The sequence below is a fragment of the Bombus flavifrons genome, chromosome 4, assembly GCF_040668555.2.
Source record: "Bombus flavifrons isolate JBK064 chromosome 4, iyBomFlav1_principal, whole genome shotgun sequence".
NCBI lineage: Eukaryota > Metazoa > Arthropoda > Insecta > Hymenoptera > Apidae > Bombus > Bombus flavifrons.
The window spans coordinates 15226237-15250626 of record NC_138445.1 but is presented as its reverse complement, the minus strand read 5'-3'; the positions used below and the strand labels follow the sequence as shown (position 1 = coordinate 15250626).

Genomic DNA, 24390 nt, shown 5'->3' with positions numbered 1-24390 from the left:
GAAAGGAAATCTGAATCATATACATTACAAATCTCTTTTCTTGTTTTTATATTGTAAATGATTAAAAAATAAACACATTTTATTAAAGTAATATATCAATATTAAAAATTTGTAGCCAATGTTTTTGAATCACTTTAGCTTATTTATAGTTTACAAGTAGAATAAGTTGCTCAGAAAATGGACATGTAGTAATGTCCAATAACTAAAAACAACTGAATAAAAATTAAATCTATTAAAGTTCTGTATTTCAGTTGAACAGCACTAAAATATTTTGTTAGACTATTTACTAAGAAGTATTTTATGGGAAATTATTATTGAAAATAGTTGCTTTTTTCAATCATTTTAGAGTTCTGCTTAAAAATGTTTGGATTCCAAAGTTTATCTAAACTTTATTTTATGGTTAATATAGCACATGCTAATGTATACAGACTGTGTATCTGTATATTATTATTGTATTATAATATGCAGACATACAAATAGTATACTTGTAATGTACTACATTGTTTAGTATTTACATTGTATAATTGTACTTGATTAAATACTGATTTGAACTATAAATTTAATATTCAAATTGAACTATTACAGAATCATGTATGCAGGCAATGAATTATTTAGAAAATATGAATTTGATTTAATTTTGATTGCAAGTTCTGTAATTAAAAAATGATAAAAGATTGAATAGTAATTGCGTTCAACGTAATACATGTATAATACCGATGTTTTATGATCATGCGTTATCAGATACTAACTTACTTAAAGCAATTATTTAAATTAAGAAAACCATATTTTAAAGTGTGATAAATTAATGTATATTTGTAAATTTGTTGAAAATATTGTGTTGAACGTAATTATTGATCAGAAATAATATTTCTTTATCATCATTGAACCTGATCATCCCATTTTATTTACTTTTTTACTTTGTTTTCAGTAAATGTCTTTGGATCTTGATGAGATGATTGTTTATTATTTGTTATTAAATCTGGACAAAGTTCTTCTGGTGGTGGTGTGCGTGGTCGTAATTCACCGTGTTCTCCTTCATATCGACATTTAGTTTGAATTTCAAAATCCTTTATACATTGTTTCATATTAATATCTCTTACAACGGTCTCTCTAGAGGGTTCAAGCGATTGCAATTTCGCTTCTTCATTATCTTGAATCTTTTTCGTTTCTGTCCCTATATCAGCGGAAAGTAAATTTTGCTTAACTAAATAATTACGAATACTATCTCGTACTTTTTGTGGAAACTTTTCAGGATTCGCTTCAATGTAACGATACACAAAGAGATCAGCTCCAGTTATTATGAAATAATGGTTAAAAATATTAATTTTTGCACCGACATAGAAATCTTGAGGGGTATAATATTCTGGATTATCTCTTCCAGTCTTTGGTTTTGCAACCAATGTTGCTTTTAAGAAACAGCCTTCGCGACGTCCTGAATTACGTTTTTGAAGTTCCTGTACGAGTACAGTACCGTCACTTAAACTGTATTCTAGAATAAAGTCGCGACTTTTATCCTCCGGATGTACCATGTCTATTTTCATAGAATAACGTAGTTTTTTAGGGAAATTAAAAAGTTGTCGAATGACATCTTTCTTAGGTGGTTCCGGTATAAATGATAGACAAGAAACGTAAGTATCTTCAGGTGTACCGAAGATTATATGTGGTGGAGGTTTATACTCTGGTGCAGCTATAACATCTTTTGTTGGAAAAGGAATTGCTTCCGGTTGCGTTATTCCTAACATATCTGAATAATATTTTCGTGTGAAGGAGTCACAATCATGCAAAAAAAATCGTCGATTGAATATAAAAACTGTACCACCTATCTGCAATTAAAAAGAAAAATACATAAATTATAACATATTAATACATACTTACATTTATAGATTATTTATAGACTAACTAAAAAGTCACTTGGTGTATAGTATTCAATGATCTCTGGATCGCCATATTCCATATATGCAGCAGGATGAGTTGATGGTAAATTTTTCCAATCCTTTGGCACTTTCATTCTTTTTAATAGCATTGGTACAGGATCTTTCCCGCTATTCGGTTTTTGTACTTCACGAACAGCGATCGTATCGTCCATCAAGAAATACATAATCTGATAAATATCGTCATCCCAAGTTGCAGTAAACAATAATACCATTCTATCATATTCTAAAAATCGTCGTCTATCATCATCTGATATTTTTGTAATACAAGTTAATGTTTTCTGCTTGGTCAATCTCAGTTCTGTATAAGGATCTACAGGAGGTTCTTCCTTATCTCCAACATCTATACCTTGGCTATTTAAATACTCTCTAGTAAATAGATCGCAATCAATAATATGATAGACTACACCATAAATACCTGCAAATCCATAATAAAGCTAAATAAAAGATAAGAAACAATAATTAATATGTTAAAAGATTATAAAAGATAAATGCAGATGTATTTTTCTTTATTAAAGAAAATAAATTAAATAAAAGTTGGACTCTTTGCCGCCTCTTATTAATAAACGTATGCATATATAATCATAGCAAAAACATTTTTATAACTTACATACGTCAATTCCAACATTAAAATCTTTCCAATGAAATGTGTCGCCATTTATATTTTTTATAATTTTATCACGTCTAACAAGCTTCCCTTGCTGAAAGCCGACATTATCAATTGCAGGCTCAATTACACATACAGTATCATCCTCCAAATGATATATTATATTAACATGACGTATACGAAAATGTTCATCTGGAGAATTAAAAACTCCTTGACGAAAAAACGCTTTGAAGCAGAGGCATTTCTGCGCAAATAGCGCATAGTGTGGAATGAATTGTCGATATGCATATTCCTTTACACGACCATATGTTAATGATGGATCATAACTAAATTTTAATTAATGTCATTACACCAAAAAGATTGAAAACTGATATAAAATTAAGAAAAGAACAAATCAGATTTTACAAAAATGAATTTTATATTTTTGCGTTTATTTATCACTTACTGTACACAATCCTCTTCTTTTACATAAGCACTAGATGCAATATCTATTGGTCTTCCTCCGATACCACTGTGTCTATCACGTACTACACGATAACCATTTAAAAAATGAAATTTTTGTAATAACCTATAGTCTTTGATCTTTAAAAGAGATATATTCTCGCTTAATTTCATTGAATATAATGATTGTAACAATTAATTCAAATAATCTTTCAGACTTACATTTGGATCTTGAAATGTATAGCCTGGTATAAGTGGCAGATTTTCCATATTAAATTTTAAATTATTTAATAAAATATATTTTCAAGAAGCATCTCTATCGAATATCTATTGAACATGTAACTGTTACAAAGATTGTTTAGATTGGTTTCCATAACAACGTTATTTTATATTGATTTAACAGTACTTTAATTGTTATATTACTTATCATTTTAACTATAAAATTATATAATTGAATACATAATATATTTATAGATAAAGAATAACTAAGTCAATTTATATTTGATCTTTATTTTTGCATAAATTATTGACAACAGTAGCATTGGATGGTTTTCACTAAAATGGATTAGTTGCCTTGGCATTAAAGTCACAAACTAATTATTTCCTTAAAGATAGCCATACATCCTGCAGACAAGCAGCCAGCCACTGGCACCGTAATTAACCATGCAAATGCAATATTACGAAATAACTTCCACGAAACTCCCTCACCACCTCGCGAAGCCCATCCCACACAGACAACAGATCCCACTTTACAATGAGTTGTTGACACAGGTAAACCAGCCTTACTTGCCAACAAAACTGTTACTGCTGCTCCTACCTATAATTTATATTTAATAATATGTATTTATGTAATAAATGTTACAATGAACATTATTTTTTTCTTAGGTTTTGTAATTTTTCATTTCTAAAATATGTATACCTCTATAGTAAATCCAGTAGTTGGTGTAATCCGTGCTAAATCTTGTCCTAAAGTTTGTATTACTCTACGTCCCCATACCCAAAGACCAGTCGATATTCCTAAACCACCATAAAGTAATATAAGCAGTGGGGTTTCTGCTTCTTGCTTAGCTGATCCCTCTGCATACACAGCCCAGAGTGCAATAAGTGGACCAATTGCATTACTGACATCATTACCACCATGAGCAAAACTGCCAAATGCTGCAGTTAATACTTGCAAAAAAGCAAAGAGTTGAGATACTTCTGGTGGTTCTTCGTTTTTTCTTTCAATTTCAGTTTGAGTTCCTTCAATGTCTGATCCTGCTACCATTAAGAGAGGGCTGGCACTGCTATTGCCACGTAATTTTGGCGCTGCTTCTTTTGCATTACCATTACTATTACTGCTACTTGGAGCTTCAGAAATAACAGATAATGCTGTTGTTTCTTTTTTATCACAGGTACCAAACTTAGTTGTTGTTTTTTTGTTGCTACTTAATGAAAGTAATATCCTTTTCCTTTGCCATGGTACAACAAATAAATAAACAATTGCAGCTGAAAATAAGCCACAACCTAATGCAGCAAGTACACTACCCCACCATGGCACTCGATCTAACATCAAAACTAAAACAAACATTAATGAAATGACATCAATTTTCGCTGAAATAAAACAAAATCAATCATTGCAACACAAATACAATATTTATTTACGTTTAGGTCCATCATGTGCAACTGATATAACATTAATAGCAATAGTAAGTCCATATGCTAATGGGAGAATATAAAGACCTTGTTCTAAAGGCTTACTAGATTGAAGTACTGATTTTCTTAGAACCCAAAATATAGCACCTGATACAATTCCGCTAAGTACAGGGCTTGCAAACCAAGATGCTGCTATGTTTGCAAGAGCTACCCACTTGACCTACAAATATGCTTATTACATCCTGGAATATTGTTTATTTATTTTTAAACTAATATAATAATTTTACTAACCCCTGCAGTACCTTTACACACAAGTGAGAAACCAACTGTAGCACCAACAATGGAATGTGTTCCAGAAATAGGTAATCGCAATGCTGTTGCTAATATTAACCAGATACCAGATCCAGCTAAACTAGATAATGCTCCTACCATTAATTCTTTTTCATGGCCTTCGTATAATGTCACATTTAGTATACCTTTCCTCATAGTATCAGAAACCTAAAGTAAGCATCAATTAATATATTTTAAACAAAATAGTGTAACATAAACACAATAGTGATAGAGTTTGTAAAATATATAAATTTTGAAAATACTTTATAGCCAATGAGTACAGCTCCAGCAATTTCAAAGATTGTTGCCAAAATGCAAGCTTGGAATATTGTAAGTACTCCTGCACCAACACTTGTTCCAAAACTATTTGCAACATCATTAGCTCCGATTCCAAATGCCAAAATAAAGGCCACTATGAATCCAACCACTACTATCCATATCAAATTCTCATCGTATGGTATGCTCATTTTTAATTACTTCAATGACTATTTCCTTTGAGCTATTGATATATAGATATTTTTACTTCTATACATTTGTCAGTAGATCATTGTGTTAGAATGTTCTCCTGTCATATTATTTGTAGATAATACATTATTGAATAAGAGAACATGGATCAAGGAAGAGCTTCCAGTTTTATCTGTTATGCATTTACACATAAATACTTATAGTTCAGAATATATTTCTCCATTTATATTTAAATTCCTATACATGTGTAGATGTATATACATACATATATATGTATATATATATATATATATATATATATATTTAATAACTTTATTTTGCTTTTAAAACAATCAATTTTATAACTTTGTACACATAGCAGAGGTAGTATTTTGGCGCAGCACCTGATATATATAGCATTGTTTTTTCTTCATACAACAATGTATAATTAGAATGCTTTTAACAGCATCAAAAGAGTTATTGTGTAAACTCCTTAAATTTTTTACTTTGTATTAAGTATAAAATATTGTGATCAATTTTTTGGGGATTCATTATCAGCGTTTTCCTTCCTTGAAAACACACTGATCGCTGTTCATCCGGCATCTGTAATTAACCGAAATATACATATTTGACATAATATTCATATACGTCTTAACTTTCCTACATTAACATATAAAAGTTCTTAAAAGCAATGCAACTATTTTATTTTATTACCTTTGTTCACACATTATAATTGTCCTAAAATGAATTTTAAACAACGAGGTACTTCACATCCACAAAGCGAACTTAATTATCGTAGTAAAACGTTTTGTCAATTTTCTCACGCTCGACTTTGAAGGGGTGGCGTTACTCTTTCACTTTTCATATAACAGCACTTGATATCTCGATTAGAATTCACAATCCTAATAGAACTGACTTAAACAGATATTATTGTGTCTCTCCATGCGTGTACAATGGAAAATGTAAAAACTTATTATCTCGTTACAAAAAGAGTATGTGTACGAAATGCAACGAAAATTCGAAGACTACGTACTACTTTTATGAACACTAGTTACGAACACTATTAAGTTCATAAAAGAAAAAGAGAGTAAATAATTGGAATAAGAGAAATTTTCGATCATGCGTTATATTAAATTTGTATATAACAATTTTCTAAGTTGTGATTTCCAATTACCATTCTTTGTATCATCCCTTATATGATGTTCCGTGTGGTTTTCACTTTAAAGCTTTCCTTTTAAGAATTGTGTACAAGATATGCATCGTATGTAATGAAAACAGAAAAAAGTTACTTGAAAATCTGCTAAGAAAAAAAAAGAAAAAACGGAAATAGATTTTTTTACTCACAAAACTTAAATTACTTTGTATAAATCTTTGGTAATTGGGGATGCCGCTCAGATCCGCGTGGGGGTGAAATATTGATCCGCCATTTGCCCGCGAAACTGTTATAAGTATAATGCGAAAATTATTTACTGCATCGCAATTCTGTCATCTTTTATATATAAATCGATAAAAAAATTGATTCTATCCTCACATTTACAAGCCCGTGAAGGCTTCTCTTTAATGTCATCGCGCTCATTAACAATGTATGTATTACGCACTGACTATGCGACATAAATTCGTGGGGGAATGATGAATAAGTCATTGCATAAAGGGCCTTAAATGAGTTCCAATTAATGCGGACATAACTAGCAATAATCACTTCCTCTTAAATATATCATTAAACAAAATAGTCATCCACCTAAATCTTCATTAATTTTAAACGTTAATCCTGATATTTAATTTCTTTTAACTGCTAATATTTCAATGATTTCCATTATCCTAATATTTCAAATTACTAATTTTACACTTGTTTTAGTTGACTAATTTTTAATTTAGTAACTAATTTTACATTTGTACGATATGAAAATATAAATGAAAAATAATTAAAGAAAAATGTTTTAAGTGAATCATATATATAGAATAATTTATTTACTTTAATATTTAACAATGAAACATATATAACATATAAACATATATAACATATAAAAAAATACTATCAATTATGTAACATTTCTCACATGGTAATAACTATATTTGAAACAATGGAATTTAAGTGCCTAAAGATAGTTTATTTAATATCTGTATGCTATATACACAAACCAATATCTTGAAATTACAATTTAAGTATAAGATGAATATATTTATTACTACATTATTATAATTTACTCTGTATCCCATTTTGCTCTCTCTGCTCGTTCTCTTCTTACTTCCTCTACATAGGGTGTAAGGTATTCTACATCCTATTTTGTAACAAATAAAATATTTAATTGTTCCAAATATAAAATAATCACAAAAATATTTAACATGTAAATAGATTCTTTGAATAATATTAAGTTACCTCTTCCCATTTAGTCCATTGTTCTTTTGGTAAAATCTTATGTTCAACATCTAACTGTGTGGCTCTGATAATTCGGAAATTACGTTCTTCTACTAAATGAGGTGGTAGTCGCCGTAATGCTTCTAATACATCTTCATCCTCCCACAAAAGGTCATCTTTATATAAACCTAAATTTATATAAAATTAAACATTTAGAATGTACATTTTTATGTAAATTCTATTAAATTATTTAAAGTAGCATTACACATTTCATATTATAAAGTAATAAAATATATCATCTGAAAGATATATTCATATAATAATTATTACACGAATATATATAATACAAGTAATACATACATAAAAATATAATATATGAATATTTCATACCATACTTATTAAATCCACTAGCATTATATGCCCATTTTTGTATGTTTGCTATAAAACACGACATACATATAGATATATAATTATATAAGAGTATAGCACTTTTCTAATGTACAAAATTTTATAAATTACAAATTTACTCACGATATTTTTGTATTATGTATCTAAGCAGACTAGCCATATTAGACCTTTTACGTACTTAATGCTAAATTGCTCACACTTGCAATTTCCAACTGCTAACGTTCGTGCTTACTCTCACTATACTAAAGTGTATAGTGTATAGTTACTTAGCATCAATATATCATCTCAATGAATTATCTTAATTACTTTTAATATAGTATACAAGTTATCTTATGTTTGTGCAATTGTATAAATTATCATATTTTAGGAAAATTATAATATAAATAAACGTATAGTTGTGAGCTGTATAAAATATCAATTTATTTATCATCATTCAGAGATACATATGTATTTGAAATAAAATGTAAAATTTGGTACATTTGGACGTTTTAAAAAACGTTAAAAATTGATATTTTTATATAAGAAATTTTATATGTATTATGATAATTATTTCGTTTATAAAAGTAAGAAAATATATTTTATTTATGTGGTATAAGACAGATATGGGTACAATCGTATAAACAGGTCCAGACACTTGCTAGGGAAAACCGTCCGTCTTTTGAGTCGAACAAAATCAACATGAAAGACTAAGAAAAATATAATTCTGTGAGACAGACAGAGACCAGTAGAATGTCTATCTCTGCTTGAGACATTCATAGTATCTTTGTATATGTATGTACGTGTCACGCATGCGCAGAATAAGACCTTTTCTTAGCCTCCATCTTGATTTTTATGGACTCAAAAAAGTTAATGGGGTTTATTAATATTTTCGGTATAGGAGTGTTCAGTCCTGTTTATATGACAATTGTCACGGTTGTACACAACAACCGTACTTTTGGTATAGGAGTGTCCAGTCTTGTTCATATGGCCATAGTTATGTACACGTGATTTTTGCTAGGGGAAAGCATCTATCAAGTGAAGCCGAAAATGTTAACATGACGACGGTTTCAGAAATCGCTTCGCGCATGTGTGACATATACATATACATAGGTATTGTAAACATATCGAGCGAAACGCTTTCTGAAACTGACGCCATATTAATTTTTTGGCTTCACTCGGTGGATGCTTTCATCCATAGTACTATAAACTACTTATATAAATCATATAAATTATATAATAAATTATATGATCTAACTACCCGGGTCCAGGCTCACGGTCATACAAACATAAACGATTTATATGACTGCTGTGCCTAGACTATCCCAGACTTGTCTTTGATCGTACTAGGAACATTTGAAAACAACCTAGATTTGAATATAGATGGCAGTTCGCGAGAGGGACTACTTTTCCAGCGTGCAAGTGCGTTGGATGGTTACTATATAATCGTGAATGGAACTACTTCCAGCGCCTCTTCCTCACAAAGAGTAGAGTTGTGTTCACGTGTGGTTGTGTCTCCTTTTTCAACAAAATAGGTCACACAACCCACTTCCAGTCGTGAAATAACTCTTCTATAAAAAAAAAACCCAAAAAAAATATAAAAATTACAAAAATATACACAAAAAAATCGAAAAACCGTAGCTGAAAACCGCGAAACGTAAGTAAAGTGTGGAAAAAAATAGTAATCAATTGCGTTACGAAGAACAACGTGGTCGGAAGAGCGCAAGCCATATTGAAGGAACGAGAGATACCAAAAATCAGAGAAATTTTTCAACTTAAGCAGCTGCACGACGTGGGAATAATATTATAATGAATCCGGGAGCTCCAAATTACCCTATGGCCTCACTTTACGTGGGTGACTTGCATAGTGATATCACGGAGGCGATGCTTTTCGAGAAGTTTTCCTCGGCTGGGCCCGTACTCTCGATACGCGTCTGTCGTGATATGATTACCCGACGTTCGCTCGGTTACGCTTATGTTAACTTCCAACAGCCTGCTGATGGTGAGTATGATCATATTTATTTATTTCAATATTTTTTTTTACTCGGATATCTTACGTTTTTTCAAGATACATTATCCTTTATTACATCATTTGTCCGTGCTTGACACGTGTTTCGAATCATACGATACCACCATATTGAAACCTACTTCGAACAAAGTAGTAGCAGTTGATTGGATTGAGTCATGCCTTATTTTTTCTAATACTTTTTTTTCGTTTTGGGGAAAGGTTTTGGGATATCGGATATTTTGATACAAATCTGCTAGTCCTAACAATAATAGGTTTTAATATGTGACATTTATTATGTATATATCTACGATCATAATTTAAATAAAAATTAAAATGATAACGTAATGATTCATTTTGTACTTTAATTTATTAATATGTTTGTATTATTGGGATACTTTATGAATTGTTTGTATATGTAATATGTAGATCGTTTGTAATTTTTTACGAAATGATTGAACATTTTTTTAAATTTTTAGTTCACAATTATATAATTAAAACAAAACAACAATTTGGTCATTGTTACGGAATTTAATGTAAATTTTTAATAATAATAGCAAATAAATAAGTTTTTGCTCATTTTAGCGGAGCGTGCTCTTGATACCATGAACTTTGACATGATAAAGGGGCGGCCAATTCGTATCATGTGGTCTCAACGTGATCCTTCTCTTCGAAAATCTGGTGTTGGAAATGTCTTTATTAAAAATTTAGATAAAAACATAGACAATAAAGCAATGTATGATACGTTCTCTGCTTTTGGTAATATACTTAGTTGCAAAGTAGCTCAAGATGAATCTGGCGTTTCTAAAGGTTATGGTTTTGTGCATTTTGAAACTGAGGAAGCAGCAAATAAATCCATTGATAGAGTTAATGGCATGTTGCTTAATGGAAAAAAGGTAATATTTTTCTTATTATTATTCTTTACTTATTTAATCTTTTTTACAATAATCTTCATAGTATCTTTTTAATGTGCAGGTATATGTTGGTAAATTTATACCCCGTAAAGAACGCGAAAAGGAATTAGGAGAGAAAGCTAAGCTTTTCACCAATGTTTATGTAAAGAATTTTGGGGAAGATATGACAGATGACAAACTTAAAGATATGTTTGAAAAATATGGGACCATCACCAGTCATAAAGTAATGATTAAAGATGACGGAAAATCTCGAGGTTTCGGTTTTGTTGCTTTTGAGGATCCTGACGCAGCTGAACAAGCTGTACTTGAATTAAATGGAAAAGAGGTCGCTGAAGGAAAGTGTATGTACGTTGGACGGGCGCAAAAGAAGGCAGAGCGTCAGCAAGAACTTAAGAGGAAGTTCGAGCAATTGAAATTAGAGCGTTTAAATCGTTATCAAGGTGTAAATCTATACGTAAAGAATTTGGACGATAGTATAGATGACGAGCGGTTGCGCAAAGAATTTGCACCATTTGGAACAATTACCTCTGCTAAAGTTATGATGGAAGAAGGACGCAGCAAAGGCTTTGGATTTGTCTGTTTTTCTGCTCCTGAAGAAGCTACGAAAGCTGTAACAGAGATGAACGGTCGCATAATAGTTACTAAACCATTATATGTTGCTCTGGCTCAGCGTAAAGAAGATCGTAAAGCACATCTTGCTTCTCAATACATGCAACGTTTAGCAAACATGCGCATGCAGCAAATGGGTCAAATTTTTCAGCCTGGTGGTGCCGGAAATTATTTCGTTCCCACTATTCCACAGCCGCAAAGATTCTATGGACCTGCACAGATGGCCCAAATTCGTACAACTCCTCGTTGGCCAGCGCAACCTAATCAAGTACGACCCAATGCACAAACTGGAAGTTCAGGTTTCGCTACGATGCAAGGTCCATTTAGGGCTGCACCACGTGCTCCTACTGCACAACCTGGTGCTATGCGAAGTACTTTGTCTGCTCGACCTATCACAGGTAATGAAGGTTAAATTTCTATAAAATTTATTTTCGAAATTTCAATTGTAAAATTATTTTATTTGTTCTTTTAGGTCAACAAACGGTTGGCGGTGCAAACATGCAAAACCGCTCAATGGCTGGTCCAGCAGTGGGAGTTTCAGCTCAAAGCCGTCCGTCAAATTACAAATACACTTCAAACATGCGTAATCCTCCACAAGCAATGGCAATTCCTGCTCCTACTCCTGTTCAGCAAGCTGTTCATATTCAAGGTCAAGAACCACTAACTGCCTCAATGTTGGCAGCTGCTCCACCACAAGAGCAGAAACAAATGTTGGGAGAGCGTCTCTTCCCATTGATTCAATGTATGTATCCGCAACTTACTGGAAAGATCACTGGAATGTTGTTGGAGATCGACAACTCAGAGCTCCTGCACATGTTGGAGCATAATGAATCGCTGAAAGCCAAGGTTGAAGAGGCCGTAGCTGTATTGCAAGCTCATCAGGCCAAACAGGCTGTGGCTTCTAAAAAAGAGTAAACATCTTAATTAAGGTATTATTTTATTCTTCTTTAATCGTTCGTAACATTGTTCAGTTTTTCTTACTCATTCTGCGATTATCCTTGGTTTAATCAAATTTTTTCTGAAGCTTTATGGTGGCTTAAGGATTATTACATGCAAGAATGACAGGAACAAATTGTTATTCAAAACTAATAATTGGTCATGAAAGGGTTTTTCATCAAGTTTTATGATAATAAATTTTCCTTTGAAAGTACCAAATGAGTTCATTCTTTCCCTGATCCTTATTTTGATTTAAATGTTTTTTTTTTAATTATTATTAAGATATTTGTATTCTTACTTTCATATGACACATGTAATGAAAGTATAGAAAATAAATTATTTGAAGAGTTTGAACTGCAATTTGGCCTTCATTGATTACATTGATTAAAACTATATGTTAATATTTGTTCCCTTTTCTTTTTGTAATAAACTGGTATAAAGTATCAAATAGTTTAATAACACAATTTAAAAAATGTGCGTTTTTATTAACCTATACTTTGTATGCAAGTTATATAAATTTAAAACTATCGGGATAACTTATTTTATAGATCATTCTTTGTCAGAAATTGTATAAGTTATGAATAAATAAAATATATAATTATGAACATTTGTTTTGAGTGAAATTATTTTATTATCCACGTTATTTTGGCACATATTTTTTAATATTAACAATTAATGATAACATTATCAATATCTGGGATTATGTGTTGATATTAATCAAATAGCAATAAGTATTTTCTAAATTATATATTTCTAAACTTCAATTATTTTTACAAAAATTACACAAAGCGCAATCAGTGATCTTGGTAATTAAGTGTAATAAGTAAGTAAGAACATAAAAGAGACAGGAACTTATATTTATATCTGTAAAATTCGTACGAATTATTGAAATATAAATAAAAATAATTAGTAGACTGTAGATTTTAGGCATTTATAGAAAATGTAACATTTAAAAAAATGCACATGATGTACAAAAATATCCAAAGTATAGTATTTATTACAATATTCAGTGAATGAAATAAATTTCTACTTAGATTCCACTTGTTTAATTAGATTTGCAAGAATACTAATTTGTATAAAAATGTGTAATCTAATAATGAGAATATAATGCTGTAGTAACTGATAGTAGTATGCATAGTGATCATAAGAAATGCTTATTACATACAGTGTGTCTTACGAACTCTCTTCACCTGAAATATTTCTTTTACGAGTAAAACGAGGAAATTATCTGAAGAAAAATTAAAAACACAACCGTATTTTTCAAACTCAATTTTTTTCAAAACGAGGTGTCGGATAAAAAAATCTATTCTAGGTTCAATCTCTAATCGGTTGACCACGTTACGCTGTATAATAAAATTTAATATACTTTCAAACTATTTTTTCATTTATTACCAAATCCAAATCTAAATCGGCATTATTCAATTATTTCAAATAACGAATTATTCTAACTATTTTATTACGTTCATTGTAGAAACTTTTTTCATGTCGCAAGATTATTTGCAATTAATCTCCTAATTACAAGAAATTATAAGCAAATATGTTGTTGGTACAGGCTTTTGACGAGACCAACACGCAGTATGTTCTTCTATACTTTTTAATTAAATATATGTTTGGCCCTTGGGTATTTCTGGTCGTTGAATATATTTTTTTTAATTACGATGGTGAGTTTAGTGCCTTTTGTCTCAAAAGTCCTGTACCTTCGTATTTGTATACTATTGTCAAGGAGATCGGTGACCTGGAGATTTAGATGAATTCCTATGTGGTCTACCTAGGTATTTTGTATTAATTTTCACGATTTCTTTTCCCATTAAAAAATTATATAACTTGTTTTTTTATTCAATATCTTTAAATTTTTGAGAGAAGAGATTCATTATAAGTATATAAATATATATATGTACTAAATATTTTTTATTTGGATAACACATACAATAATAACCTATATGTGTGAGGACTTCCTGGGTTCCTGGACCACAGGTTAAGAATTGCTGGTTTAGAGTAATGTTGGCAATCTTAAACAATAATATCGATTGTCTGAACGCTTCTTCAAGTTGTTTTAGGAAATACAATGTTGCTAATTGCTGATCCATAAAAAGTTCCAAATTTCTTCAATTTAGTTACGTAGCTAACTTCTTCAATTATTTGCTTTCATAGAGATAGAACCGAAATTCTTCAATAATATAAATAGCCTTGCATCTATTGACTTTTACGACGTACTACAAAGAACAGACAACAGAGAAAGTATCCTTTCCTTCATTTCAGGTCAGCGCTACTAAAAATAAAGAACATCTGTTTTATTTCAAGAGTGGCTTGTTTTTATTGAAATCCATAAAGTACTCCGTAAAGCATGGTCATTTCGTAAACCTTATATATAATAAGCGTATTATAAACTCATCTTGATATCTGGTCATCGAAATTTTATACGCTAGCAAAGGAGAGGGCATAGTTTACGACATTCTCAAGTGACTTCGCTATCTCTTCCTAGAACCAGAGATAAAGGAACCGAGGTAATCGCTGCAGGCATTCGAAGCTTCGCATTTTCAGACGTCGCAATTATAAGACGTCGGGGCCCGTTGACCCACGCACTAAGCGGATGAGGACTTAATTTATAGCACCCTTAAGTGTTGACGCTTTCTCTATCCACAGGGTGACGAAGGCCAGTTAGCCATCCTAGGTGTTCGAACTTCACATTTTCTTACATTCTCAGATAGAAAATTTTTTTTTTATTTGATAGACTATTTACAATCAATTCTCATTGAGAATTATAAGTAAATTATTTTGGCGTGGTACTGTAACTTGGATTATAAGAGTTTATAGTATGTTTGATTCTAGTTGAATCTAATGCTTAAATCTAAATGATAGAAAATGGTAATTGATAATTATTATCAGTTAAAAAGATTAACTGCGATACTAAAGAAAAGTGGGATGAAATTCTAGGTAGATACCAGCTTATACGTAAAAGTATCAAAGAAATATATATGGTGTACATAATATCTCGTCAAAGTTTACTTCTTTAAAATATTCTTTTCATAGTATTACGTCTCTGTATATGAGAATTAAGTTATTATTAAAAGATTACTTAAAATTGTTTCAAGATGAAGAAAACTTACTATGTTTTATTATGATAATGAGTGATAGCGATTAGATTTCATTTAAAAGTATGATTAGTTAGTTGAGTTAGAGCAATTTCGATTTTTTTATATTGAGTAGATCTAATATATAAGAATTCCTATTAAGCTTAAATATTATTATAATTAGTTTCAAATGCATGGTATATTTATAGAACAATTAAATTTGCTTAAAACTACGTTTGAACGTTATTGAAAGTTCTTAAAATAATTACTTAATATTATGCATTATCATTAATATTATATGATTATTATTAATAATTTATCGTTTACAACGCACATATAAATATTAGTAACAATTAGAAGCATATAATAGAAAATTATGACTTCTTAAATATACCGCTACTTAAACCTGGCCGATGATTGGTTCATTACCTAGAAATGGAGGGGGCACAGGAAGAGTCTGATTGGATGAATGAAGCATTTCGTGTTCAACTTCAACAAATAATATGCTGGATAGTTCTCTGCGGAGATGTAATAGAGTTTGGAAATCGGTTTTCACGAATAGTGAAGAGAAGGCAATGTTCGAGATAGATTCAGTCGAGCTATTGTCAAATTATGATATATTTGTATAAGAAGTGACAAAGTTTAGTGGAGTTACAAGAGAAGTTTATAATATATTATATATGTGCGACATTTGAAGAGAAATAAGGTACCTTTGATTTTTATGCATGTATAACGGTGGCCTAATTTTTTTTCTTGAAGTATTCTCCCAGTGCTCAGATAATTTTGAAATTTTAATAAATTAAAGATTGTTATATATTACTAATTTATACTTTGATTAATATGAGAACGATAATACCTACCGAAAATATATGAATTGCCCATAATTTGATATGCAGCTGTTGCCACTACTTTTTTACATTCGATTTTGTGTACTCGTTACATGTCATCAGGAATTATGATTGGTTTATCTTTTCATATGACGTCAAAGTAACGACGTATTTAGTTTTGCAAAATAAGTGTACATAATATTTATATCGTTTGTCAAATTTATTCCAGTTAGTAAGCGTATAGTTAGATAATATTACTATGGTACAATTACGTAGCTTAAACTATTACATTAGCTCTCGTACTATGACTTCGATGTATATGTATAGGGAGTGTACATGATTTTAATTAAAAACGATATTAAAATTAAATGTTGTATATATCAATATATGTATAAAATTTCGCAGTAAAATTTTATGAAGTATGTGAATTAATTTTGTCATGAGAATTTTATGGTAGAATGTAAATATTTGGAAGCGAAAATGTTTTTTTTATAATGTATCAAATGTATTACATCGTATTTCAAATAATTAGTAAGTATCTATCCTTTGTTAACAACAATATGTATTTGACAATTTTGTGTGTTTCACCAATTTTTACACTACCGATCTGATCGCCATTTGCCGGCATTATCCGAGATCCCAATTATAAGTCAGAAATACTAATTATTGTATATTTCCAATCCTTTGTTTCATTCTCGCATCAGTGTACGATATAATTTTAAAATATATAACAGAAGTAAGTTGTTAAAAAGAAACTACATAATATTTATTGTATTTTATCTCGTTTAACATTTCCCAAGATGCAATTCTCATAACTTGATTGTAATACCTTTTGTCAAAGCATAACATTTTTCGTCAAGCATATGTAAAATATTGAAGAATAATAAAATAATCGAACATAAAAATTGTTTGAAAAATATTTTATACAATTACTATTTGTACTTATATTATAAAAAATATTTATATTATTACAATAAGATTTATATTTTACAAATATCTATAAATGTTTTTTGTATGATTTTATTTTAAAGTGGTTAATAAATAAACAATATTTACATTATATTATAAATAAACATTAACCCATTAATGTTGTTCTAGTAAATTAATATAATTTTTTTTATAAGTACTAAGCATTTAATTAGTAATTATATTATTTAAACATTATTATTCAGAATGTACTTCGTTAAAAATTATGTATCAAGTCATTTATCTGATGTTTAAATATTTTCAGAATTTTACTTTGTAAATATAATTTATATACACATTTATTAACATTTTTAAATATACAAAAAAGCAATAATGGAAAGAGAAGAAGTAATAAAAAATGTACGTGCATGTCTCATATCTTCAAAAGGTGGAGTCAAGATGGACGATCTAAATAGTAAGTTCTTTCTTTTAAGGAGCTTTTTTTATCACTATTTAATCTTATTATAATTTACTTAAATTTTCATAATATTCATTTGGAATGTTTATATTTCTATAAACCATACATATATTAACTAAAGTAAATAAAAATTAACAATTTTACATTGTATGTTTATAATGCAGCTGTAAAAAATATTTATATTAACACTTTTTGCAGAAGATTATAGATTGCTCATTGATGAAAATATACCATTTCGAAAGTTAGGGTATCAATCTTTGGTTGCCTTTTTACGTACTGTCCCTAGTGTTAAGATTACTGAGAAAGGAAAAGATTGTTTTGTGGAGGCTGTACCTACTGGAGAATCTGCACATATTACAAAGTTAATTGCTCGACAAAAGACAGCAAATAAAAAATATAATAAAATGGTAGGTCTGTTATTCATCTATACCGTTTTATATCATTTTATTGTATATTACATTATCTTTAATGTTGTATTGCTTTAGGTGAATACCAAAAGACCAACACCATTTCGTAAGCCTATGATGACAAGAAATTTTGGCAATATAAGAAGTTTTAATAATAATTTATATTCACAAATGAGTGGAAAGTAAGTGTAGAATGCATCATCTGTATTTCATTTTTTTATGTCCTAAATGTTACATATAAAAAATAACTAGAAAATAATCCTTCACAAATAATTAATTCTTCTTTATATTTTTGAAATGTTGTTAGTATATAAATTTTAAGAGATATTCAAAACTGTAGATGGAATATATTTTGTGTGTGCGTACGCGCGCGTGTGTGTATGTGCGTGTACACACACACACACACACACACACACACACACACACACACACACACACACACACACACACACACACGCACACACACACGCACACACGCACACACGCACACACACGCACACACGCACACACGCACACACGCACACACGCACACACACACACACACACACACACACACACACACACACACACATATTTGAATATTTGTTATTTTAGACAAAATATGTATTTTCCTGCAATGTCAACCAAAATTACTATTCATCAAAATAGTGAGAAACCCAGATATATACAATCTAATTGTGGTATACCACCAAGTTCTCCTAGTAAAGTAAGTAATATATACCTGATGAGATTACATATTTTGGTACTGAAGGAGAGAAATTTATTTTAATTTTTAGAGACTGAAAGATAGACAAGTGAATTCTGTTTTATCAACAAACCAAAGTATTAACAAGTCTAAAGATGAGACACAAATAAAGAACAATCTAAGGACAGTAACATCTGTGATAAGTCAACATTCAAAGAATGCTAATATCAATGTGGAAATGCTTCCTAAAAAAATTTCAAGTCCAAACGACAGACTTAAAGTAAATCCTATTCCTTCATTGATGGATATACGCACCAACATTTCAACACTGCCTCAATCACCTGAAGTGTTGTCACCTTTCTCACCTGGACAAGTTTTAGCAGATAGTAAAATGAAACTTCAACAATCAACAAAATTACCTGTAAGTATTTATTAATTACTAAATTATGCAATATATGATTAATAAGTTATATTTGTAGGCGGCATTAGGTAATACTAGAAAAATTGTGCCAAAATTACAACCTACTGATCCAAGAGAAGAATTGAAACGAAGAGCTAGTGTACTAAATCTTCCAGAACCTATGTATCAAATCTGTCCTACAACAATTAAAAATACTAAAGAACCGGCTGTGTTTGCACAAGTTAAGGTTTGTGAAATTGTTTTGATATTTTTCTGAAAGAAATTATTCATATATTGAAGTATAAATTAACGACAATAAGAAATAAATAGTAATTTATAGCAGATATAAAACATTAAAAATATATTTTTAGATTGGTCCTCACGGATATTCAAGTTATCCGGAACAAGCACATACTGAGGACGAGGCACAAAAGCTTGCGGCGAAATTTGCCTTGCTTGATCTAACTGAAAAATATGGTTCATCTTCCTGTTTTAATGAAACTAAAGACAAAAGCATAATAAAAGAACGAGTTCTGTCCATAATAGATGCTCATCCAAATGGTATCTTTATGCATCAGATACCCATGTATTATAAACAACAGTACGAGGAAATTTTACCTGGAAACTGGGAAAAAGTTATTGAGACGAGCTCAGAAATTGTTTTAGAAAAGGGTGTAGATAATTCGGTAATTCTACGTCGGTTTACCTCGTCGGATTTACGTGAAAAGGTAAAATAATGTGTTTTGTAAACTATAGGCTGTTTTATGTACGTATATGAAAGAAATACAATTATTATTTAATATATATATTTTTAGATACGAAATACAACATCATTAAAGACAGATAAAATACAACTGCATCCAATTGGTCCTGTTGCACCTGGACAATTGCAATTACCGGAAGAAGAATTTTGGATTGTGTCTGTTACATACGTTATAAGTACTGTTGAAATATGGGCTAGAATTGTAGGAGATGCATATAGTGTAAGTTAAAAAAAAATCTTTCTATATATAATCTTTTTTTATAATTATTATTTATATTTACTTACATGATCTTTATGTAGGATGAATTTGACATTATGACCACCGAAATGAGTAAACATTACAGTGATATCCAACAATCTCTAAAAGCACCACTTATTGAAATTGGAAATTACTATGTTGTGTTTGAAGACGAATCATGGCACAGAGTTCGTTGTGTAGATTTTAATATCACAACTGGAATGGTTACAGTTTCATTTATCGATCATGGTGATGAAGATATTTACCATTATAGTAGATTACAAATATTGGATAAAAAGTTTTGTGTGCTTCCTGCTCAGGTATGATATTTATGAATCATTTTTATTAAGATACAAACTTTATAATATTATTAAAAATATTTGTAAACAATTGTATTAAATTATATATAGGCATTAAGGCTGTGTCTTTATGGTTTGGAAGATTTCAATGACTGTGATAGCACTGTGATAGCAATTGAAAAATGTCTGCTTGACCGTGCTTTATATGTTGAAGTACGAAATCGCAAGAAAGATCAGAATGATCTCTCTGCGACAGTTGTGTTTTATGATACGCATGGACCAGATGACATTAATTTGAATTTAGAATTGTTTAAACAAATCTCACAAAACGTATTAGTTGCTCCTAAATTAGATGTGGTAAGTACTTGTTTGTATTCCAGAAGATGTTCTTGAATTTTCGACAAAAAGTAATGTTTTTTTATTATTTATAGGAAGGACAAGTATCAGAAGTATTTATTTCTCATGTAGAACAAAATGGTGATGTTTATGTACAAGTGCAGTCTGAAAGTATGAAACTTTTGGTTAATTTATTAAATCGATTAATATGTACTGGACTAAACACAGAAGATCTAGAGAGTTGTATTGTAACCACAGTTGATTCTAGTAAAACATACTTTGTGTCAGTAAATAATAATTGGTACAGGGGGAAAATCGTAAGTGACAGCTTTTACAATCAATTAAGAGCATTTTTAATTGATTTTGGTAAGACTGTCACTGTAACAAAAAGCAATCTTCTTTCTTTAGAAACATTATCTCAAGTTTTAGCAAATTATCCTCCTCAGGTAAGATTTTAATTTGGATATTTGATAAAAATTTAAAAATCTAATATATTAGAACAAATTTTAACAATGCATTCATAATAATAGGCATTGAAGGTACATCTTCATAACATTGATAAATCAATGTTTAATGAAAAGATGGTTGCGAAACTTGCAGAACTTGCACCAAAAGGTGAACCACTTATTGTAAAAGTTGTATCGTCTATAAAGGGGACACCAGTTGTGGAATTATTTAAACGAATTCAACCAAGTAATATGCTTGTTTCTGTCAATAACACCTTGGCTCTTGAAGAGGAAATTACGAAGTATAGTATATGAAAGTATTGATAAATGTTACTACAAATAAGAAAATAATAAGCAATTGTTATTTTTATTATATTTGCAGAACACATGGGGATGGTAACAATAATATAAAACCAAGGAAACGCATCGAGCGTATGAATTCTAAATTCGCAGGAAGTGAAGATGATGACGTTGTAAAGTCTTTAAAACCACCAAAAATTTCAGGCATTGGCGAATATTTTGATGTTCATGTAACAATGGCTGCCCATCCCGGAAATTTTACTGTTCAACCATTTGACGATAAACGTTCATTAGAGGTAAATGTAATTTTTTATCTATTTTGTTAGGTATAAAATATGTATTACAATTATATATATAATTATACTGTATTATTTTATAATTATATTATATAAAAAAGTATATATTTTATATAAATTAAATGTATATATTTTTATAATTTTAGTCAATGATGATTCAATTACAAGAAGCTTGTCAAGTATACAAAGGTCCAACTCCAACTCCAGAATCAGTAAAAGAAGGCAAACTTTATGCAGCTCAACACATTGACAGTCACTGGTATAGGTATAAATAAAAAGTGATCTATAAATACATATTTCAAGTCTGAACTTTACATTATGGAGTTATTGATATTAATTAATAATTTCTATTTATTCTCAATTATTTTTAAGGGTATGCATTTCAAGTATCATTAAAGAAAATATGGTTAGCGTTTACTTCTGCGATTTCGGAGATGTATCAGTACTACCATTAAATAAATTACAACCTTTGAAAAGTGAATTCTTAGAACTACCGTATCAAGCTATTAAGGCAAGACTTGCTGGTATGTAATTGTTTTGTCTTCCAGTTTTAATTTGTTTTCAAGATGCAGAGTTTTACTTCGTAAATTTTGTTACTGATTTAAACAGGTATACGACCGATTAACGTTGACTGGTCTGTTGAAGATAGTTTAAGGTTTCAAGAATTAGTCGTGGATAAAAATTTTGTATCAATAGTTTACGAATCTAAGTCTGATGGATTTTCCCCGGCCGATACTATATTGGGTTTAAAATTGATAGACGTTAATACAGCTGAAGATATTTACATCGATCAACTTTTAATTGAGGAAGGTCGAGCTACATTAAATGATTAAAGCGATATATACTTGGATACAGTTGATATAAAATAGGAGTATCATAGTGAACACTAATGGTTAAATTAGTTTTGACAATTTCGGCATGGAATACATGTATTTGTTTCCTACGTAAGTGCTAAGTGATATCTTTGTACAGTTTTACTGTTTTACGCTCGAGAATTTAGTTGTTTGTATATAAAAATAATATTTCTATTTAATAGTATATGCAAAACCCATAGCATCGTTAACTGTCCCAGACAGAAGTAATGAAAATATAATAGAAACTATATGAATGTATATACACATACACCAAACGTACGTAATACGTGTATGTGTACATTATACATATACATATATTATCTATGTCTATATCTATAATTATGTCATTGAAAAGTTATAGCTTTTTATTTTTCAAGAAAATAATAATTTATTGAACTAACTTTTAAACATTATATATACACATTCTTATAAAGTATTTTATATATTTTTGTTATAATATTCTATGTTTTTAAGATTCTTTATTTTTTCAAACTTCTTAAATTTAATTTTTGTTCTATATTAACAAGTTTGGCTGTGTCGTATAAAAGACAACAAAACTGTGACAAAAACTGTGACAAAAACTGTGACAAAAACTGTGACAAAAACTGTGACAAAAACTGTGACAAAAACTGTGACAAAATTGTGACAAAAACTGTGACAAAAGCTGCGATAAAAATGTTTTGACAAAAAGCATTCCATTTTTTTTACTTCCAATACATTGGTTATTCTCCATTTTTTTTTAATTATTTGTGTTAGGGTATTAAACACCCTAGGGTAACATGCTATCCACGAGTGATTGCAAGCTATTGTTTGTGTTTTGTATGTGATAAATACTTTGTTGTTTACCTTTTTTTCTATTATAACATGCTTTCAATTTTGTTATTGACTTGTCAATTTAAATTGTTAACATAATCTAACTATATATAATTTAAGAATATTATAATGTCCTATATGTTTTAATTGTTTTTGGTTAATAGAAGAAAGGTAAATTTATTTCTTGTAGTGTATACTACGAATTTATTTTGTCTTAGATAATTATTTCTTTACTTCAGTATTCAATTAGATTAGATATATATGCGATATATTAGTAAAACATGATATATATTTATGCATATATATATACAAATATATATTTGCGAATATTGCTTTATGAAGAATATTTTTGTTTTGTTAATGTAGTAAGATACAATATTATAACTTAATGTTACGTTGCGGTAAAATATTATTTTTGATAATAATAACTTGATGAAAGGTGCCAATAAATACTAACGTTTCCATAAATGTAAGGATTCTTATTTCAAAAACCTCCTGTGTTAATATCAATATAGTATGATATATTAATAATAAATATATTTCGAAATGTGTGTTTTATTTGATGAATGTTTAATACGACTACATATATTTAATAATTCCAGAACGTATAAATGGATAAAATGTCTTATTTATTCTTATATGTGTTGTTACGTTTAGCTTTTATTGATTGATATGAATA

The 24390-nt window shown here is 29.7% G+C and overlaps 5 protein-coding genes across 14 annotated transcripts; 2 read left to right on the top strand and 3 right to left on the bottom strand.

Annotated features, from left to right (window-relative positions):
• Positions 1–13: 13 nt before the first annotated feature.
• LOC138178627 (EF-hand domain-containing protein 1) lies at positions 14–3419 on the bottom strand. Its single transcript, XM_069110651.1, has 5 exons — positions 3202–3419; positions 2984–3120; positions 2542–2864; positions 1901–2349; positions 14–1823 (listed from the first exon to the last, which is right to left on the bottom strand). The coding sequence occupies exons 1-5, from the start codon at positions 3247–3249 to the stop codon at positions 906–908; spliced, it is 1875 nt and encodes a 624-aa protein (XP_068966752.1). The 5' UTR covers positions 3250–3419; the 3' UTR covers positions 14–905.
• Positions 3420–3454: 35 nt separating this feature from the next.
• Positions 3455–6907, bottom strand: NaPi-III (Na[+]-dependent inorganic phosphate cotransporter type III). Of its 8 annotated transcripts, none has more exons than XM_069110657.1 (8): positions 6733–6907; positions 6563–6619; positions 6103–6303; positions 5208–5991; positions 4906–5112; positions 4624–4834; positions 3899–4536; positions 3455–3796 (listed from the first exon to the last, which is right to left on the bottom strand). In XM_069110657.1, the coding sequence occupies exons 4-8, from the start codon at positions 5409–5411 to the stop codon at positions 3566–3568; spliced, it is 1491 nt and encodes a 496-aa protein (XP_068966758.1). In that variant the 5' UTR covers positions 5412–5991; positions 6103–6303; positions 6563–6619; positions 6733–6907; the 3' UTR covers positions 3455–3565. The 8 variants fall into 8 exon arrangements, with proteins under 8 accessions (XP_068966758.1, XP_068966757.1, XP_068966759.1 ...); XM_069110656.1 differs by having other exon boundaries at positions 6103–6299; XM_069110658.1 differs by having other exon boundaries at positions 6563–6614.
• Positions 6908–7475: 568 nt separating this feature from the next.
• Positions 7476–8436, bottom strand: LOC138178650 (cytochrome b-c1 complex subunit 7). 2 transcript variants are annotated; one of them, XM_069110719.1, is made up of 4 exons: positions 8276–8436; positions 8105–8182; positions 7766–7932; positions 7476–7667 (listed from the first exon to the last, which is right to left on the bottom strand). In XM_069110719.1, the coding sequence occupies exons 1-4, from the start codon at positions 8310–8312 to the stop codon at positions 7590–7592; spliced, it is 360 nt and encodes a 119-aa protein (XP_068966820.1). In that variant the 5' UTR covers positions 8313–8436; the 3' UTR covers positions 7476–7589. The 2 variants fall into 2 exon arrangements, with proteins under 2 accessions (XP_068966820.1, XP_068966821.1); XM_069110720.1 differs by having other exon boundaries at positions 8135–8182; positions 8276–8429.
• A 1175-nt stretch (positions 8437–9611) lies between these two features.
• Positions 9612–12811, top strand: pAbp (poly(A) binding protein). Of its 2 annotated transcripts, XM_069110710.1 has the most exons (5): positions 9612–10130; positions 10719–11029; positions 11109–12054; positions 12129–12585; positions 12681–12811. In XM_069110710.1, the coding sequence occupies exons 1-4, from the start codon at positions 9938–9940 to the stop codon at positions 12569–12571; spliced, it is 1893 nt and encodes a 630-aa protein (XP_068966811.1). In that variant the 5' UTR covers positions 9612–9937; the 3' UTR covers positions 12572–12585; positions 12681–12811. The 2 variants fall into 2 exon arrangements, with proteins under 2 accessions (XP_068966811.1, XP_068966810.1); XM_069110709.1 differs by having other exon boundaries at positions 12129–12811.
• A 3356-nt stretch (positions 12812–16167) lies between these two features.
• tapas (tudor domain-containing protein 7 tapas) lies at positions 16168–23107 on the top strand. The gene is made up of 17 exons (XM_069110991.1): positions 16168–16369; positions 17722–17871; positions 18073–18281; positions 18360–18463; positions 18876–18987; positions 19058–19387; positions 19446–19613; positions 19738–20094; positions 20182–20349; positions 20430–20687; positions 20778–21023; positions 21098–21448; positions 21533–21750; positions 21831–22044; positions 22191–22309; positions 22417–22568; positions 22654–23107. Exons 2-17 carry the CDS (start codon positions 17790–17792, stop codon positions 22875–22877), a joined length of 3312 nt encoding a protein of 1103 aa, XP_068967092.1. The 5' UTR covers positions 16168–16369; positions 17722–17789; the 3' UTR covers positions 22878–23107.
• Positions 23108–24390: the final 1283 nt, after the last annotated feature.